The following is a 21,442-nucleotide window of genomic DNA, read 5'->3' as shown; positions in this document are numbered from 1 at the left end:
ATTGACGTGTCAATATATTTTTACCATAGACAACTGATCGGCGAACATTTTAATGTTCCTAAAGGCTTAGTTTCACTAACATGCAGACCTGACCAGATTCAACGATCTTCGTAAAACTATTAATCGTCGACTATAAAAACATCAATAAATATAACAACGAACGATTCAACTACTAATTTACTCCGTGTTGACGCTTGATTTGATTGAACCATAATTAACTCCTACAGCAGAGTTGCCGAACCTTTTTAAGGACCAAATAGACTCTATAACGATCGGGCACATATATGTCAAGACGTACCTACATAGAGAATATGGGGGGAAATAGTTTTTTTTTTTAATTCTATTAAAAATAAGATACCTAGCTGGATACTACTCACAAAACATAGCACACGTCATATTAATAGCTTTATCACTTTTTTAAATTACACCATACATTTTAGTCCATCAATTTTGAAAGTCAGAATAACTACTAGGTACCTAGATACTAGCTTCACCAAGTTTTGGTTTCTTATTTGGTGCAATAATTTTTGTGGTTAAAATGAAATTTGTTTGTTAATAAATTAATTTATTATTAAGTTTGGTTATTTACGCACAAATTGACATCAGAATTGCTCCGATCAGATCAGTCATTCTCCCGCTACAGTGGTCTCGATCATTGCAAATCGATTAAAATCATTCCTCGCCGCCTAATGAGGTTAGTGCGATAATATTATATGTGACGCATAAAATCTTAGGACCGACATATGCAATTGTATATTTACATTATTATATATATTTTTCTCTTCAAGCGCGTGCCATGCAAAATCATCTGGTGGCACGCGTTCCATAGGTTCATAGGTTCCTACAGTTTAGTTCAGTATTGCCATCTTTTAGCCACCGAATTACAGTAGGTACGTGGTCCAAGAAATTTAATAACTATTATAGTATGTCCGCAAATAAGATAACTACCTAGTTCGCCTTGTAATCTGTTGAAACGTACAGGATTTTTATTTTTCACCAAAAAATTATTTTAATCTGCAAAGAGAGACATGTTATTTCTCAAAATCCCCGTTATTTATTTTGTGAGAAACAGTAGGTTCTATTTTTTTTGCCGAAATACTAGGTATTAACAATTTATTATTATCTTCTTGGACCACGTATTATTATTAATTCGGTGACAAAAAGATGGCAACACCTTTTTTGACGTTTCTGTCGAGTAGTTTGTAGTGGGCAGCACAGAACTTGTTTTTATAATAATTTGAATTAAATTCATATACCTACATAGATATTCAGTGGCTCTAATAATCGTTAGAAATATGTTTCGTGTTTGTCTAATCAGACCATTTTTATTTAAATGGTTAGTATATATGAGCTGTTTTGACTTGATGCCATTATTTCAAAATATTCATATTCAATAAATTATTATTGGATCTAATATTGACATAACCTTACTCACTTAAAAATGTACATAGACGATCTCTCGTGTTGATATGTACATCTTAGGATAATATATTCTATTACACTAATTTTATGCACAAGATTATATTATATTTAATTTGTTTCGGTAGTTATTCTACATGATAAAATTTAAACTTGTACGTCCTATATATCAAATAATATGTTGCTACGAACCGATGAGTAAGAATGCTATATAATTTGAATTGAGAGCACTCAGGTGTTGAAAATATGAAGATGGATTGAGTTATGGCGCCTAGGTACTTCAAAAGAACAAGAAGGCTCGAAGATGCAATCGCCACACTATTTATTATAATAATATAGTACTTATTCCACTTTTTTTTTTTAAATATTTTAGAACGGCTTCGTCGCTTCTGAGGGACATTTTCAACTGACAGTAGAACGAGTACCTACTACATATTGTGTTTTTGTTTAATTAATACACAGATTACAACAATTAATTATCCCCGCAGGCATATGCGCATGTCTGAAACGTTCATTTGATGTAGAATTATAGTCAATTAAGCCTAGTTCAGACTTATACATACGACTGCAAACAAATTATACTCAATGGTTCTTAAACTCTTACCTCCGTGCAAATTTAGAGTCAATTGTTTCCATTAAATATGTTATTTAGACAGTCCACAGTATAGTTTATATGAAACTGCATAGCTAATAATAATAATTAAAAAAATCACGTGAGTATAGCCACACTTGTTTGGTTGTCGGTAGGTATATGGTTGGCAGTATGACTTGTTAGGTTTGGGCGTGAGGAACTGCTTTCTAATGGTGGATTCACTGGACGATCTTCCTGACTGGGCTTCCAAGTAAATATAACGCGTGTTTGAACCGAATCCGGTGTGGAAATTCTTAATAAGTCCCCACTTTGTGAGTGCGGTGAGATTCAAACCATGGATCATATCGTGTAGTCCTGCTACATGTATGTCTTTTCCAGAGTTGTTTCAGCCATATACCACTTATGTTTCGATTGGTGGCGAATACAAACAAATATTGATACAAATATTTGTGAATCGTTTTTATACCTACTAGGTATGTTTATTTGTTTACGGACAGATGTATATAAGTTCAAACTATTAAGTAAGTGGTACTATTATGATAGAAAATGAGAGAAAGGGATCCAAATTCACAATTGTTTTATTTAATTATCAGATATCTGTCCACGACTACAGTTGCATGGAAGGACAGAACCGACCAAAATAAAGAAAATAAACTTCAAAGATACATAATGGCAGGCTATTTAAAGTGCCTGAACCGCTACGAACAGATGCTGGAGAAACGATTTCCGTCCGCCATGCAGGTATATCGGGTCTTCACTTCTGGAATCAAAACTTTCTACCAAGACAGCAACTGTAGTGCATGGAAGGACAGAACAGTACAGAATAAAGAAAATAAACTTCAAAGATGCATAACGGCAGGCTATTTAATTTAAAATTTTAAAATTGTAAATGTAAAAATTGTAAATGCGAACAGTACCATATAAATTTAATAATTATTTTGAACTTAAAATAATTAATCAGTTATTTTATCACATTTTTGTTTACAATTCTACTGTACGAAAGGATAGTATTCCCAGTAAACATTTCCATATGGCATTTGGTGGCAACACATACAGTGTTATATTATGACTAGGGAATCCAATCCCGAGCCAAAATTCTGATCCCGGGATTTCGGGATTACAATTTGACAATCCCGGGATCCCGGGACTGGTACCGGGATTGGCATTTTTCCATTGTTAATATAATAATTTATAATTACAAATAACATTGATAAAATCGGTCATAAATAAATCTAGTATAATTTATACAATTTAAGACATTTTTTGTTAATATTGTATACGTTCAATCTTGGAAATACACAAGTTTAACGGAGTAAATAATATTGTAATTTAAATAATAATGTGAATTTAATAGGAGATTGCTGTTTCTAATAGTAAAGACTTAATGAATGGATTAGCGATATTAAAGCAAATAATCATGGCGTACTTATGGCCTTTCCGCTTCATAAATCTAATTAGTCTGACAAATATGAAACTGCCGTAATACGTATAACATCATGGTTGAATTACTTTGTTAAAAGTGCGAAACATTGTTTTTTCCAATCTTTCCATTTTTAATAATTTACGTGAAAAAATAAAATGAATCGGCAACCTACACATGGGTATAAATCAAACTTCATTCAAACTCAGTTTATTTCTAGTGTAGTTATTTTTTATTAAAAGTATTTTTTCTGTTATATTTTCGCTTATATTTTATTTTCCATAAAAATTGATAAAAAAATCAATCCCGAAATTATGTTTATCAATCCCGGGATTCATAGGTATCGAAAATAGCTCGGGATTTCCGGGATCCCGGGATTGGAATCCCTAATTATGACTTACTTTACTACTGTTATGAGATGTCAAAACGGAATAAGAATAAATGACAGAAATGAAAATGGATTTAGATAATAATAATATGTAATAATCTCTGTATAATATTATTAACATTTTTATACCAATCACCGTATGACAATCTTGATGTTACCAGTGTGTTTACTGTATTTGAGACTTTTGCCTTGTTCATTACAGTTAGGTACCTATCTTACAATTAACTTGGTCGGTAGGTACGAGTACCTACCATAATATTTTGAAAGAATGCAGAATGGTTTCAATTCCATATTATTTTAATACAAATACAGCAGTAGGTACTAATACCTAGAAGACGAAGAACTCACGTGCGTGTGTGGAGTCCTTTATTCGGGTAGGTTTTGGTGTATTGGTGAGTGAGAGACAATAATATAACGGGCACAAATTGAGAATTGATAAAGCAGATGCTTATTTTATAATTCCGCGCAGAATTATGTTTTATTACACTAAAGCATGGACAAGCATAGGTCTTAATACAATTACATTAAAGAGGTCTTAGATTAGGCACTACACCGACTTTTTTTTGGGCTGATTTAATTAGGTACCTTGTATTCACTATGTATTAGGTTGCACGGATCACTTGTTATTTATTTCGCTCTTGCGTAGTAGGGGTTATACGATTATTTATTAACACGGGAATACTACAAGGGATATACTGATTTGAAAAATCGAGACGGAGGAGAGAGGAGGAGGAAGACAAAAAAAAAGTTTTGACTAATGATAAGAATACTAATATTTCTCCTTGGACCGCACAATGCAAGTTTATGAGGAACTTCGGTAGGAATCAAAATGTATATATATTCTTCACCGCTGTTGAAAATATCTGTACAGTAAATTGAAAGTTACTGTAAAGTTTAGTTAAAGTTAAGTACTGTTAATACAAAAAAAATTGAAGCGTCTTACAAAGAGATTTCCATATGAGATGCCGTATTTATTGAGAAGATCTCCTGTTGACGTTTTCATTTGTATTTTTATTATTTGTCTCATAAACTGTGTGACTATAATTTTGTTGAAAGTATTTTTGCTTTTCATGTATTGGTTTCTCTGATAAAATTCAAATCCTTGCCGAATTAAAAGACGAATTCACAGAAATATCTGGGGACTTCCAAAGTTTGTATCTCAAGTAACATTAAGTCATTAGTTCGTTTGGCCGGAATAAAGTGTTTGATGAGCGTTGTCATTTGAAAATACTGTAACCATAGTTTTGCAATGGGAACATTATTTTCTAGCCAACACCTGACTGTTTCAAATTTATTTTTATATTTGAGTATGAAAAACTCACTTTATTTGAGCGTAATTATACACAAAGCATTATCTCACACGTTTCTTTTACGTTCTGCACAAATCAGCCAAGCTGCTGTCATACAAAAATCTCATATAAATGCGTTTTAAAGATTTTGCAAATCGCAGAATACGACATTTTCGATTTGCATAAAGCAACCAAGCTGCTGTCATACAAAAATAAATGCGTTCTCAAAATATGCAATATTCGTTCTGCAAAAAGCAGCCACATGATAATTTTATGTACTTAGCTAATAATTATTAAAATCTTGACTGTAAGTTGTGTTTTTCTACATTCAATTAATAAACATTATTTTCTCAATTAACTTATATGTTTTTTATTTTATTATAAATATAATATAATACTTATACAGATTTTTCATATAAAAATTAGTGCCAGGCTGCTAAATATTATTAATGTGTAATTTACAAGTTTTTTGAATTATTTCAGAACTTTGAAATTCTCATAATACTTGAATAACTTAGGTTTTTTTTAAAAAAATAGATGCAAAAATAACAATTTTTCTCACAAAAATTAGAGTTGGCTGCACTCAAGAATGAACATTCTAAAATCCCGTTTTGCACAAAACAGCCTGGACTGCTAAAACATCAAAAATTCATAGATTTTATGATTTTATCTCTTTATAAGTCACACAAAATCATATATATATATATATAATATATAATATCTACCATTCAAAAGTCACGAAAGTGTTGCTAGTAATATATTTTTCCCAATTAATACTCTATAGGGATGGGAAATAACATGCGTGGCTGAATGCGAACATATGCTGAAACCGTTCCCTCGCCCCTACATATTAAAAGTTACTCGCGGTTGTAATTCAAGTCACAGCTTTTTATCAAGACAAGGAAAAAGCTCCGCTAATTAAATTTTCACATTTTATTTAACAGATAGAGTAACACTATTGAATTTAAAATACAAGGAAACGAATTATCTCTCATACAAGTATACGCACTCACAGACATAGATGAAGAAGAAATTTATACTTTTTAATCAAATGTAAACAAAGCTATCAACCAAACACACAAAACTTTTATAATAATGGGCGACCTAAATGCAAAAATAGTCCAAACCAGACAAGAAGAATACTAAGCTACGAAATCATTCGGGTATGGAGAAAGAAAGCAGAGAGGCCAGAGATTAATAGTTTGGAAGAGGCCTTCACGCGAAGAGGGGTTCTTACAAACCAAACAAACCAATTACATATCATTGATTAATTTATAAACATTATCTAGTAGTATTATATACAAAAATAAAAAATCTTAATATACATAATATGTATTATACAAAAATATAAAAAAAATATATTTAATATTATAATATAAACTAGAAAATAAGTAGATACCACAATCATAGATAGATATATTTATAGGTAATATAATATATTCATTAGATATAGTATTTTTACTGTCATTTACTTTCGTTTGTAAGAAATAAAAAGCCTTTTTTATTTTATTTATTTTTTATTATTCTGTTTAAAGCCTAGGAGGTAGAAACCTGTATATTATACACCTGATAACAGTGACCACCTCTGTACATATCATTGTTAGGGAACTAAGCGACTATTCTATAGACTTAAAAATTTTGTCGTTGCCTTGTAGTATGTAATTTTAATTTATTAATTACAGGTGTGACTCTGTGGTGTGGGTCTGACTGTGCTTTAGGTAAATATTGTATTTGGTCTGCATAATATTTACGAGCAAAAAATTTACAATGCGTTGAATTTAAAATTTACAACCTGCGTTGACTGAATACGCGATTTCATTCATGGATGTTGTCGTCTTATCAATCAGTCGAAGTTTCTATTTTAAAAGTTGATTTTTACCTGTGTGGTATTACTTATACTTACAATATTTTTATAAGTACTAGAATGATAGCTTAAAATTACCTTAATCTAATTATGTTGACATACGTTTTCTTTTCTTAGTATTTATACAAACCAAAGCATTATAAAGTATTATTAAAAATAAATTTTATTGATATGGGAATTTTATAATATTTTAATATGGAGTTTTACTTAATTATCTCTTTCTGCCATGGAGCGTTTTATTTTGATGAACAATTTTACACTCTACCTCGCCTGTTTTGTCTTAGTGTTTCTTATGGAGTTAAATGAGATGCATATAGGGAGTGTTTTTCAATGTCATGGATTGGATATGATCACTACATTCAGATGGCATTTTGTTAGTCTTATCTCGATATTATAATCTAGTTATATGAATATATTTTTCTTAAACATTTTTCTTTGTTTTATATTATTAATGCAATTAATATTACCGTATGTTTTCTTACGTTATGTATAACTATATCTATAACTGTCACCATTTAAGCAAGCGTCCTTCTATATTATCATATTATGAACAGAGGTATACTTACCTTGATCGTCACTTACAATATATATATATATATATATAAATGAATGTTTGTTTGTCTATATGTCTGTCCCGTATGCATTTCTATACCATTCACCTGATTGCGATGAAACTTTGGTGAGTTGTTGTGTGCACACCCGCGAAGGTTACTGAATTAGAAAAACCATCGTCTTCATTCTATTTTCTTTTATTTGTATGGTTCCTATGCCATTCATCTGATAGCGATAAAACTTTCGTCAGTTGTTGTGCTCACACCCGCAAAGGTTTCTGAATAAGTACAACCATATTCTTCTTTTATTCTATCTTCTTCTATTCGTATGCGTTCCTATACCATTCATTCGATTGCGATGAAACTTTAGTCAGTTGTGCGCACACCCGCGAAGGTTTCTGAATTAGTACAACCATTTTCTTTTTCTATTCTAACTACTTCTATTCGTATACGTTATCCTATACCAAATTTGGAAAATCCATGCATCTCACATGGAAAGCTGAACGTGGCCTGCTCACGCATTGGAAAACTTTCTGATTTATTCGTGTATGCACAAGTAAACACGTCAGCACAGATGCTCTATAGATTATAGAACAATGAGACATCCATTAAGAGCAGCGGGTGGGAGAGGGGAGAGCAAAGGTAGGACCAATCGTTGTCGGCCAGTTTCCATTGTATTGTTGTCATAATGTAGTGTGGCTATGCAGACATATCATCAATCAATCTTAATTTACATGTATATATAAACAAACGACGCATAGTCATAGTTTCTATGGTATGTACGTGTAAGTGTCATTTTAGATTATAAATTATTATTCTTTTTAAAACACACATCACATAAGTATAGTTTTTTTGGTGGTGTGATTCATTTTATGTCTTTTGAGAACACCGATGTATTTTGAGATTACCAATTTGCCGAAATCTTTTAAAACAGACATCGCATTGATATGGTTGTTCACCAGTATGTGTCATTTTATGCCTTTTCAAGTTACTAATTTGCAGAAAGAATTTAAAACACACATCGCATTGATGTGGTTTTTCCCCAGTATGACTCATTTTATGTTTCTTCAAATGAAAAACTTGCAGAAAACGTTTGAAACACACATCGCATTGGTGCGGTTTTTCACCAGTATGTGTCATTTTATGTCTTTTTAGTACACTTTTAAGCAGAAAGTTTTTAAAACACACATTGCATTGATGTGGTTTTTCTCCTGTATGTGTCATTTTATGTGTGTTAAGACTATTAATTTGATAAAAGTTTTTGAAACATACATCGCATTGGTGTGGCTTTTTACCAGTATGTCTCATCTTATGTATTTTGAGTTCGCCAATTTGATAAAACATTTTAGAACACACATCGTATTGGTGTGGTTTTTCACCAGTATGTGTAATTTTATGTCTTTTCAAATTACTAACTTGCCGAAAATTTTTGAAACACACATCGCATTGGTATGATTTTACACCACTATGGCTCATTTTATGTGTTTTAAGACAACTTTTCAGACAGAATTTTTTAAGACACACATCGCATTGGTGTGGTTTTTCACCAGTATGTCTCATTTTATGTGTTTTAAGATGACTTATTCGATAAAAATTTTTAAAACATACATTACATTGGTGTGGTTTTTCATCAGTATGTGTCATGCTATGTCTTGTCAGTTCGCCTACTTGATAAAAGTTTTTGAAACATACATCGCATTGGTGTGGTTTTTCACCAGTATGTTTCATTTTATGTAATTTAAGTTCACGAATTTGATGAAAGTTTTTAAGACACACATCGCATTGATGTGGTTTTTTGCCAGTATGTCTCATTTTATGTGTTTTAAGACTGATAATTTGATAAAACTTTTTAAAACATACATCGCATTCGTGTGGTTTTTCACCAGTATGTCTCATTTTATGTATTTTGAGTTTACCAATTTGATCAAAGTTTTTAAAACACACATCACATTGATGTGGTTTCTCGCCAGTATGTGTCATTTTATGTATTTTGAGTCCACTAATTTGAAGAAAGTTTTTAAGACACACATCGCATTGATGTGGTTTTTCCCCAGTATGACTCATTTTATGTGTCTTCAATTCAGAAGCTTGCAAATATTTTTTAAAACACACGTCGCATTGGTGTGGTTTTTCACCAGTATGTGTCATTTTATGTCTTTTGAGTACACTTTTGTGCAGAAAATTTTTAAAACACACATCGCATTGATATGGTTTTTCACCAGTATGTGTCATATTATGACTTTTGAGTGCATCAATTCGATAAAAGTTTTTAAGACACACATTGCATTGGTGTGGTTTTTCACCAGTATGTGTCATTTTATGCATTTTCAAATGACTAACTTGCAGAAAATTTTTGAAACACACATCGCATTGGTGTGGTTTTTCACCAGAATGTGTCAATTTATGTATTTTAAGACTACTTTTTCGATAGAACTTTTTAAGACACACATCACATTGGTGTGGCTTATTACCAGTATGTATAATTATATGTTTTTTGAGTACACCAATTAGATTAAATTTTTTAAGACATACTTCGCATTGGTATGGTTTTTCACCAGTATGTGTAATTTTATGTATTTTGAGTTCACCAATTTCATGAAAGGTTTTATGACACACATCGCATTGATGTGGTTTTTTACTAGTATGTGTCATTTTATGTTTTTTCAAATGACTAGCTTGAAAAAAATCTTTGGAACACACATCGCACTGGTGTGGTCTTTTACCAGTATGTGTAATTTTATGTCTATTGAGCCCACTAATATGACGATAGTTTTTAAGACAAACATCGCATTGGTATAGTTTTTTATCAATTTTGTGAATACTACGCTTCGACGTTTTATATGAACGAAAATTGGATTTACCACTAATCGTCTTGTATGAGTCATGATGCCGAGACTTCGTGCATTTAGTGCAGTGTCTATTTAAATGATTTTCAGATTCAAACACTCCAAAACAATCATTGCAAATAAAGTTACGTGTGAAATATGTAACTCTACTCAAGATTATTCGAACCACCTTTGGCAAGTATAATGTTTGAACCTCCCGTTTGATGTTTGATTCATCTATTGTTATCTCTGAATGCTGTATCGTCATATTTTCGATTTTATTTGATGCACGTGGTATTTTGTTCTTAAGCAAGTAATTGTCAACCGCACCTTTTGTAACGATGTCGACTGGATAATTGTGATGTTCCGTTAAACATGGCTGGTTGGAAATCTACAAAGAGAATAATGTTGGTATATACAGTTTAATAACTTTAAAATACATAAAATATGATTGTGATCTCTAACATTGCATAGATACTGCATAAATAGGTACTTTGTGTTTTGACAGCTAATTGTCATAAATAATAGGTTAACTGTGATACTGCGCTCATTTTTTGATATTTACGATTCGTATCATCATGAATACTCACGCTAATGCTACCAAATTATCAGTCGTAAATTTTCACATCTTGCGTATTCTATCGCAAAATTACGTTCAGCAGAGGAGGCTAATTTCTGGTTTAATGGTCTGTCAATAAGGAAAATTGCCGACTATGAAGTAAGACCAATCGATAAGTGGCCCTACATGCTCTATTGCATGCATAACTACACAAAAATAAGCGTTCGGTTCGCTTTCCACGCTGATGGCATGATCAGAATAAATCTCTTCAAAAATTAGGCCGAAGCTCGCGGTTCGGTAAATGGAGTCGTTACCGAACCATATTCAATGATATTTTTTTGGAATTATGTTTGACATTCAGGTGGAGGTGATTTGGTTTAAACTGGTTTACAATATGTGCGACACGACGATTTGACGAATTAAAACACCTTAAAAAACAACCTTCATAAATAATGTACCTGATCTAGTGGCCTGTATTGTGGATCGGAGCAGCAAGGTTGGGGACTATCATTATTGATATGGCGGATTTCGTGTTCAACAAATTCTTCTTTGATGACGATTTCCTCATTATCGTTCTCAGAATTTATATTGATCAGACCGTATTCACGCTTCTGAAAATAAAAATATTATTAATAAAATGAAACAGTTACACCAGTGGCGACAGGTAAGTTATTTTACTAGGATTTCACTTTTTTATAATATGAAAGTACGTATATATTATATTATTGTTCATTTTTATGAGAAATTCATTCTTCTGTTTTTCATATACACATTTTTTTCAATCACGTTTGTCAATCATGAGACATGGAAAATAGAATAGTGCGTTTAATTGGTCACATCCACATAGCAACGAATTTTGTTCATATTGTTTTATGTTGAATGTTCTTTCGTACTTTTTAGTTTTTGAAACGCATTGTACCTAGTTTTAATTTTCGATTAGGTACGGGTACTGCTATGTTTAATATGAAGACGTTCATCATAAGTATTACAATGTTTTTTATGTTTTCTACAGCAAATGGTGCCATTTTAAAATAAAAACTAATGTAGGTACACAAAAACTAAAAATATGACATTGGAAAATAATTTATTTATTACGCAAGCACACATTAATAATTATTTGACAGCAGTCGAGACTAATAATTAAAATGTGCAGAAACCATTTTTCTCTCCATGCGTAATCATAAGACGTCAGCTGGCTGCATTGTCGCGAAAACAGCGAAGCTCGTTTCACACGGTACGATAGTTGCCAACGGGACAATCCGTTTAAATGTGAAGACCGCAAGCAAATATCATTCTACGTCACATCTGTATCGTGTTGAGTAAATCGATTTTTAAATGATTTTTATTTGTATATTGCATAATAGGACATTCAAATGAAAATATTATATTATATTTCCATTTCATATTTCTGAAAATAATCTTTTTGTAGTCAAGTCATTTTTTTATGGGGAAAAAAACATTTCATGTGCCTTTGTTGTGGTCAGATCACTAAGAGTAAATTTATCATTATAAATATAGACTTCTCAGTTTGCCAATGAAAATAATGGATAATGATGTCTAGATGTACCTTCTTCATTCCAAAAGTGTATTAATTGATAAAAATCAGTTTATTATGCAAAGTAAAAAAGTTCACGTTTGTCAAAAAATGCTATATTTCAATTGTCTAATATTTAATTATTATATTTTATTGAGATACAATATTATTATTATGATATATTAATTTTCATCGATTGTTAGGTAACATAAACATATCATTAATAAACACTGCCTACTATTTATCTAAAAATTATACTCAATTGACAAAAATACAATACATAATACCGAGTATTCATGCACACGAATGATCTTTCCCTTTCAACACGATTATAATCAAGTGATTTTATACTCAACGAGAGACATTTCGGCCCGGTAATCTTTCATAGGTTTTACACGTATGATTTTATGTTTCACAAATATGTTTTTTATGTCTTGTTGTTGTTATGTCTGACATGCACCTCACCGTGTTATGATGACGCTGGTCGTAATTTTCTGATTATCTTTTACACTATTCGCTCACATTGGTTAAACTTTTGAGCATAATTAGCGCTCGGAATTGACAAAAACGCACTAGAGCACAGCACCGGTTCATAAAATATCAGGGGAAGGCGTTCTAGTTCGCATAAATTTGTAGGGTGACAACCATTATTGTCCGAAAAACGTACCGTTTACATTTGACACGTTTACAGTTTTGACATTTTATAATGCAATCGGGGCCGTTCACATTTTTATTGTTTAATTGTATACATACATTTTATCGGGTTGGATAAATTGTGTTTGTCTCAAACAATTCTAATATCAATATACTTCCCTATGCAAAATCATTGCATGCATTTTAAACCTTTTTGTTATTTTAGATCCAATGGGATAAATATTTGATTTTTTTTCGAATAATATAACAATGTCAACATTAGAAACCTGTTAGAATAAATTTTTCCACATGTCCACACGATGTGAATATTTTTATATTCTTTTCAAATATTAAGGTACCTACACTTCTGGTGTTATGGTGGATATTTAACAAAGAATGCTACATTCGTAAATCTTTTGCATTAACTTTTTTTTTAAATTTAATTTATTACAAATCATGCCCTTGCTTTTTCGGACTGGATGGATTATGATTTGTTTAAAATTTTTTCAAAATCAAAAAATTTTAAATTTACGAAAAATCAGAGCTTTAAATACAACGTCATGTATTTTAGTTTAACCAAGGTATTTACTCATATTTTATATCCACTCTTAGTTACATGTTTTTATTCAAACTGCTAACGAGGCCAATGGGAAATTGTATTGGTAATTGTAATAATTTTTCCCAGTCCAATAAGATTCACATATATTTAGGTATTTATATATTGTACAAGTAATTAATAATGTTAATATGAATACTGAATGATTTCGTAAACTTAATTGATTATATATTTTTAGTGGCAGTGGTTGAAGTCAACTGGCTGATAAACAATCATTCTCATGGTCCAATGCCTATTATATGAATATATTTATCGCAATTATATTTAAGTATTTTTTAAATGATTTGTAAAAAAGTGGCAGTGTATTGAGTTTGACATTATAAATAAACAAAGGTGATCATGACCAATAATAGCTATTCGCTGGAGGTGAACACGTTTTCTTGTGTTAAACAAACTCCAATTACATTGACAAATTGGTCTACCACGATCGCCCTTGATCGTAAAAAGTCAACTTTGAATCGTTATCACAACACAAATTTGACGTTTCTATAATGAAAGCAGTTTGATATATTGATTATTTTAATAATGTCATTAAATTTGTTGCTTTATTTGTAATTGTTCATACTAGCAACTGAGCATAATATTTATTATGAATCAAATCAAGCGTCTACACGACTGAGTCGGTAGCTGAATTGTTTCGGGTTAATGCTATTGAAAGTCGACGATTGCTCATGATTAGGCTTAAGATTCTTTATATTCAACCATGTCCGATCCTAATAAGATCATATGGGCCTCCACAGAGTGAAGGTTTGTAACAACAGATTTTGTTTTTACGAGAAATGGATGTCAGCCACTTGCTCAACCTATTAGGACCATACTCTGATTCATACACAAATTGAAAAACAATATGTATACTTGCCAGAAATAGGATTCGAACCTGGGACCTACGACGTCATACGATTTTTAGGTATTTTAATATTTTTTTGAGTAGCCCCTCATTGAAATATCAAAAATATTAATATAAATTGGCGAATCCCCACGTTCATAAAAATAATACTAAACTTTGTATGGTCAATACGATGCTCTGTGTCACTGAACATGTTCTTTTTTAGTAAAGTATATTAATATCAGAATGTAATGACTGTGTGCGAATAGGTACCTACATATTTATCTTTGCAATACTGATATCGTTAATTCGAAGGAAAAACCACAGTATAAATAAACCATTTTTGTTTTTGCCCAGCACCAGAATAATGGTAATTGAAGACCTTGATGGAAGATTAACTTAAATCACCTTAAGTCATGGGTGGCCAACTCGTGACCTGCAGTTTGTCAACTTGTGGCCCGCGGAGCAGTGAGAAAATAAAAATAATATCAAATGCTCCGTTAGATGTGCTAATTTCGCAAATTGAGATTCGATAGTGGCTCGCTCGAATTTGAATTCGCGCGCGAACACACACATAATCACTGTCATTTTTTACCACGATACTAGCAGAAGAAAAGATATTCTGGTGTATCGTATAAAGAAACTACTGGTAAAAAAAAATGGAAAATCTTCTGTCTATGTCAAAAGTGCTGTCCAAACAAATGCTCACATAAAATTCGATGCGTATTTAAAAATTAGTATTGGTAATAAAAATGTTTTATTGATAAAATACAATTCCTAGCTAAGTGATGTAATAATACAAAATCTATGAAAAATATAAAACATTTCTCGAAAACGATTAAATTTTATTTCAGTGTATAAACTAAAAGAATGTATGATTGTTTTAAACGTTATTTAAGACTAGCAGTATCACCCGGCGCTGCCCGGGAGTGGAATGGTTTAATATTTGAAAATTAAAAATTCCAAATTTAATTCGTAGAATAATTTAAATAATTTAAAAATTTAAGCATTGAATTAAAAAAACACGGAAATGCGATGGAAATATTTACGCCAAATCATCAGATAATCTATATGCAATCTGTCGGAGCTGAAAATTGCACATAGGGTGAGTCTCGCTGAGCCTTTTTGAATTTTATTGAATTCATTAGAAAATTTGGCAGCACTGCGTCCCCAGCATATATATATATATATATATATTAAAAAACATCATTAAAACTATAAATAAAATGATTTCAAGTTAAACACATTTATATTTTTTATAAAAATCGATGTTTTTTAAAATATTTATACCTATGCGGGTGTGCGCACAACAACTCACCAAAGTAACATTGCAATCGGATAAATCGTAAAGGAATGCATACGAAAGGAAGAAGAATATAGTTGTATTAATTTAGAAACCCTCGCGGGTGTACGCACAACAACTGACAAAAGATTCATCGCAATCGGATGAATGGTATAGGATCGCAAACAAATAGAAGAAGAAGAAAATAGTTGTACCAAATCAGAAACCTTTGCGGGAGTGCGCACAACAACTGACCAAAGTTTCATTGCAATCGGATGGATGGTATAGGAACGCATACGAATAGAAGAATAAGAAGATGGTTGTACTAATTCAGAAACCTTCGCGGACGTGCGAACAACAACTCAACAAAGTTTCATTGCAATCGGATGAATGGTATAGGAACGCATACGAATAGAAAAAGATAGATTGAAGAAGAAGAAGAAGATGGTTGTACTAATACAAAAACCTTCGTGGGTGTAGGCACAGCCACTGACGAAAGTTTTATTGCATTCGGATGAATAGTATAGAAACCATACGAATAAAAGAAGATAGAGTGAAGAAGAAGTATATGTTGGTTTTTCTAATTTAGAAATCTTCACGGGTGTGCGCACAACTGACGAAAATTTCATCGCAATCGGATGAATGGTATAGGAAACCTTATCCTTATCATTATTATTAATCTGAAATTCGAGATCCCACCACGCACTTTGACTCGTCGGTCTCCGTCTACCCTCTAAATTTTGTCGAAATCCGACTGCGCCTGTGGATTTGTATAAAGAAAAACCGACACGACGGTATAAACAAACATCCAATTAATATATTGGTATAACTATAACTAGCTAATTATACTATAACCCACAGGGCACAGGGTCGCTTCGCGGATACATTTATCTTAGATATTTATAATATTAATAATTAATATTATAATATCATGTGTAATACAATATGGCAATTTGAAAATAATTCTAATAGGAGTAAAGGTCAAACATAAGAACACTAAATTAAAATAGAATCAAAATATGCAAACTTTATAAATAGTATTAATATGTAGTAAAAAATTCAAAATTGGATGAAACAAACAAACAAACTTTGTATTTTATATAATAGTTATTAGGAATCTAACGGGTGTGCGCACAACATCTGACAAAAGTTTCATCGCAATCAGATGAATGGTATAGGAACCATACGAATAAAAGAAGATAAATTGAAGAAGAAGATGGTTTTTCTAATTCATAAACCTTTGCGGATGTGCACACAACAACTCACCAAAGTTTCATCTCAATCGGATGTATGGTACAGGGACCATATGAATAAAAGAAGATAGAATGAAGGAGGTAATTTTTCTAATTCAGAAACCTTCGGGGGTGTGCACATATCAACTCACAAAAGTTTCATCGCAATCAGATAAATGGTATAAGAACCATACGAATAAAAGAAGATAGAATGAAGCTGAAGATGATGGTTTTTCTAATTCAGAAATCTTTGCGGGTGTGCATACAACAACCCACTGAAGTTTCATTGCAATCGGATGGTGGTATAGGAACCATATGAATAAAAGAAGATAGAATGAAGAAGAAGAAGAAAAAGATGGGTTTTCTAATTCAGAAACCTTTGCGGGTGTGCACACAACAACTCACCAAAGTTTCATTACAATCGGATGAATGGTATAGGAACCATACGAATAAAAGAAGATACACTGAAGAAGAAGAAGAAAAATATGGTTTTTATAATTCAGAGACCTTCGCGAGTGTGCACACAACAACTCACCAAAGTTTAATAGCAATCGGATGGTGGTATAGGAACCATAAGAATAAAAGAAGATAAAATGAAGAAAAAGAAGAAAAAGATGGTTTTTCTAAGTCAGAAAACTTTGCGGGTGTGCACACAACAATTCATCGCAATCGGATGAATGACATAGGAACCATACGAATAAAAGAAGATAGAATGAAGAAGAAGGTGGTTTTTCTAATTCAGAAACCTTCGCGAGTGTACACACAACAATTCGCCAAAGTTTCATTGCAGTCGGATGGTGGTATAGGAACCATAAGAATACAGGAAGATAGAATGAAGAAGAAGAAGAAGCGGGATAAATCTGAAATTCGAGACCCCCACCACGCACTCCGGCTCATCGGTCTATGTCTACCCTCCAAATTTTGTCGAAATCCGACTGCGCCTGTGGATTTATATAAAGAAAAACCGACACGACGGTACATACAAACATCCAAATATATTTCGAAATTATAGTATATTAATGCTTTAAAAGGATTTATGGCTTCATTTATCACCATTTCGTATAACAGTTGACAATTCTTTCTGCTTTTTATTAAAAAAAGTTAACATAACAAAAAATATTGTGCCGGATACAATAACTTATGACATAGGTTTATTTTCAAGGTTATGACATTTTTATTAGCATGAAAAAAAGGATTTTATTATTACTTAAATAGCTGAATAATGACAAAGAGCAAGAAAATATTACGCAATGTCCAACACTGAATATCTCAGAACAAGCCATCGGAGGTTAAGTGGATTTATTCATTCAAGGTCTTCAATTGTTGTAATTTTGAAGAATAGTCGTCCCAATTTGGTTCAGCAATTGACTTTGAATTTGTCAACAATTATGAATACCTACCAACGCCTAAACAAATAAGAAATCTACCCACCTCCTTGCAGTGGACATTAATGCTGTCGTCCTCGACATTTTCTTGTTTGACTGACACGCTCTTGAAGTTATTCATGTCAATCCATTCGTATGCACCGACTCTGATTTCCTCCGCCGCGTCGTCAGGCACTTTATCGTTTGGTTCGGTATTTACTTCCATTTTATTCGCTATTTAACAAAAAATCTTTTGACACCTTTACAGCGCCACGTGTCATATATTGCTGACCATAGACTAAAATACTATATTTGTCTACCATAGACAATATGATACGACAGAGTGTTACCATTTTTTATCACCACGCGTCAAAGAAATTTTAGAATTTCGGCTAAAACAAATAATTATAATATTATGCGTTAAACCGTTAACGTATTTCAAATAATATGATCTTTAATTTTTATTTTAATTCGGTCCATTTTGAATTATTTGTATATTTGGTACCGAAGAATTCGTAACAATATCACAGTGACCACACTTTTCATTTTTAGTCGGAGTGGAAGAGTGTATAATAATTATTAATATATTATGTGTCTCTCGTTTACAATAATTCTCTCAAGACATTTATGTCGCAGGTAAGAAGCTGTGTCTTTATTAATATTTCAGTAAATTTAATTAAAGGTAGAAAAATAGTCCTAATAATTCGCCCATCTATTTCAAAAGAACATATTATAAGTGCTCAAATTGTGTTTCACTGTTTTAAATGAAAAAAATTCCGTAGGATTGTAGTAGAATAACACCACTACTGCTAGTCACTCCTTATCATTTTTAATGCTTAGTATATTTAACAAATTTTAAATTTTTACAATAAAAAAAACAGCACATGTCGCGATATAATGTTCTTTTTTCATTCAAGTCAATGGGTTATGTTGAGTGCAAATGAAACATAAGTGCTGTTTCGTTGTTTTTAGTATATGAAGTAACTGTTACTGAAAAATCGCACACAATACCTAGGTACCTATCTAAACTGTCAGTTGGTTAGCACACGGAACTGTATAATTCATTTACATTTATATTGCAATATCATCGTTATTATCAGAGAAAAATGGTGTCCAGAGGACGATACATGGTAGAGCTTTGCCAGAATATGGAATTAAATGGAAGAAAAGACTTCACTTCTCAAAAAGTAAATAAAATATAAGTAACATCACAAAATAAAATATGTGCCTAGTTACTGTATTTTTAATTAGGTATGTAATTAAAATATATAGATTTTTTGTTGATGGTCACAGGGATGCATTTTTATTAGATGGAGATATCCATGCCAAGATTATATTGTATGTTGCTCGATTAACCCTATTGATAATACCTAATAGCATTATTGAAAAAAAAAAAAGAAAATTTATTACAGCAAGATGTTCTGAAAGGAATGACACCACGGGAGATTTCTCACCAAATGACACAGATGATGAGTATGTGTGTGAGAGAAGTGATCAAGAAACGGATTCCAACAGTGGTTAAAAGTCACGATATACTTATCGATGCCAATTAATAGTCAAAATACAACTTTATCACCCAAGCGACATCGTCTAGGTCAGTGGTCGGCAAACTCATTAGTCAATAGAGCCAAATATCAACAGTACAACGATTGAGATTTCTTTTGAGAGCCAAATTTCTTAAACTTAAATTATTATATACGTAGGTAGTAACTAGCTACACTGTTAATTTACTTAATAAACTTTAGTTATAGTTTTAAGTCCTAATTAACTTATAGGTAGGTACACTGAATAAAACTGAATATCATACGTAATATTGATCTTATTTATTAATAAAAAATAAATTGTAAGTTAGGTATCCATAAAATTGAATCATGACAATGACTGACAAACTCAATGTGAGTAATGGCCATGCATCTCCTTGTAAAGTTTGGGTAAGTCAGGTTCGTATGTTGTTGATTTAATTTTAAGCACGATTCCTGGTTCTCATCGATAAATCGATTTCTCAATTGACTCTTGATTTCCTCTCTTGGAAATATTTTTAGTAACCACAAAACTTGCAATATTAACACTGTTGAAAGATTTTATTCAGTACCTAATTAAATACAGAACTTGATTTTTCTTGACTCTTCTCCTCAGCTGCTTTCTTCCTTGCGTCATCGACAAAATATTTGGTGCAAAATTACCAGTTTTTAGTTGTAGTATCTCTCTAAATTTGAATGCGCCAATTTTTCCCGACACATAAATACAGGTCGGTAAGCCATTTAAGTTTTGAATAAACGCGAAGTCTCGGTCTATTCAACATTACATTTACGGTTATCCTCTTCCATTTTCTTTGCTTCTTCTTTGTAGCCATGTCAAATATGGGAGAGAGCATCTGTGGCAGAGCCGCACTCAAGGGGCCAATGAGCCGCATGTGGCTCGCGAGCCGCGGTTTGCCGACCACTGGTCTAGGTACCTGAAAACTGGAAGCGAAAAAGAACGTCAATTATTTTGGTAAACAGCATGTAACCATTTCAGGTACCTACCTAGGTAAGATCATTGAAACTAAGTGTGACAAAGGCACTTGCAATGATAATAATTTATTGTAGGTAAGCGAAAGTGTAAAACTAAGTTATCACATTAATGTCAACTTGTCATCAATAGGTACCAAGTTTTGGGAAATGGTAGAACATGTTATGCGTCAATTACATTGAGCTAGGTACTTTACGAGCTGTTTGTTGGCGAATTTAAAAGGGGGCAATTCAGCTACTGCGATTGTAATGATGACACACAAAACTTTCCATTCGCTGAGAAGCCAACAAGCTAGCGACTATTTTGACAGAACGTAGTTTGTTTATTACCGGGAGGGCTCTAATGCGCTGACGCAGTAGGCCCACACGCCGGCGTGTAGCGTGTAAAGTTGACCCGGTTGACCGGCTTTCAAATTTTCTCGGTAGACTGTTTACAATCTGCTTGTTAGCTTGTCGATGATGACACTTGGCGAATTTACAGGCAGATTGTAAATTCATCAACAAACAGCTCGTAAAGTAGCTCAATGTAATTGACGCA

The 21,442-nt window shown here is 32.2% G+C and overlaps 1 protein-coding gene across 1 annotated transcript; it reads right to left on the bottom strand.

Annotated features, from left to right (window-relative positions):
• Positions 1-5,835: 5,835 nt before the first annotated feature.
• On the bottom strand, positions 5,836-18,643 carry LOC147076824 (uncharacterized). The gene is made up of 3 exons (XM_085940480.1): positions 18,462-18,643; positions 11,366-11,518; positions 5,836-10,739 (listed from the first exon to the last, which is right to left on the bottom strand). Exons 1-3 carry the CDS (start codon positions 18,618-18,620, stop codon positions 8,394-8,396), a joined length of 2,658 nt encoding a protein of 885 aa, XP_085796606.1. The 5' UTR covers positions 18,621-18,643; the 3' UTR covers positions 5,836-8,393.
• Positions 18,644-21,442: the final 2,799 nt, after the last annotated feature.

This window comes from Rhyacophila brunnea, unplaced genomic scaffold (assembly GCF_057557595.1).
Source record: "Rhyacophila brunnea isolate RB1 unplaced genomic scaffold, BYU_Rbru_1.0 scaffold_13, whole genome shotgun sequence".
Taxonomy (NCBI): domain Eukaryota; kingdom Metazoa; phylum Arthropoda; class Insecta; order Trichoptera; family Rhyacophilidae; genus Rhyacophila; species Rhyacophila brunnea.
This window is presented reverse-complemented; position numbering and strand designations above follow the sequence as displayed.

What these genes read in the sequence shown, in the direction of transcription:
- LOC147076824 (XM_085940480.1), bottom strand. Translation starts at nt 18,620, where the DNA reads ATGGAAGTAAATACCGAACCAAACGATAAAGTGCCTGACGACGCGGCG. An exon ending in TTAATGTCCACTGCAAGGAG is followed by an intron (nt 11,519 to 18,461) that starts GTGGGTAGATTT and finishes TTTTATTTTCAG; the next exon opens with AAGCGTGAATACGGTCTGAT. An exon ending in AATACAGGCCACTAGATCAG is followed by an intron (nt 10,740 to 11,365) that starts GTACATTATTTA and finishes TTCTCTTTGTAG; the next exon opens with ATTTCCAACCAGCCATGTTT.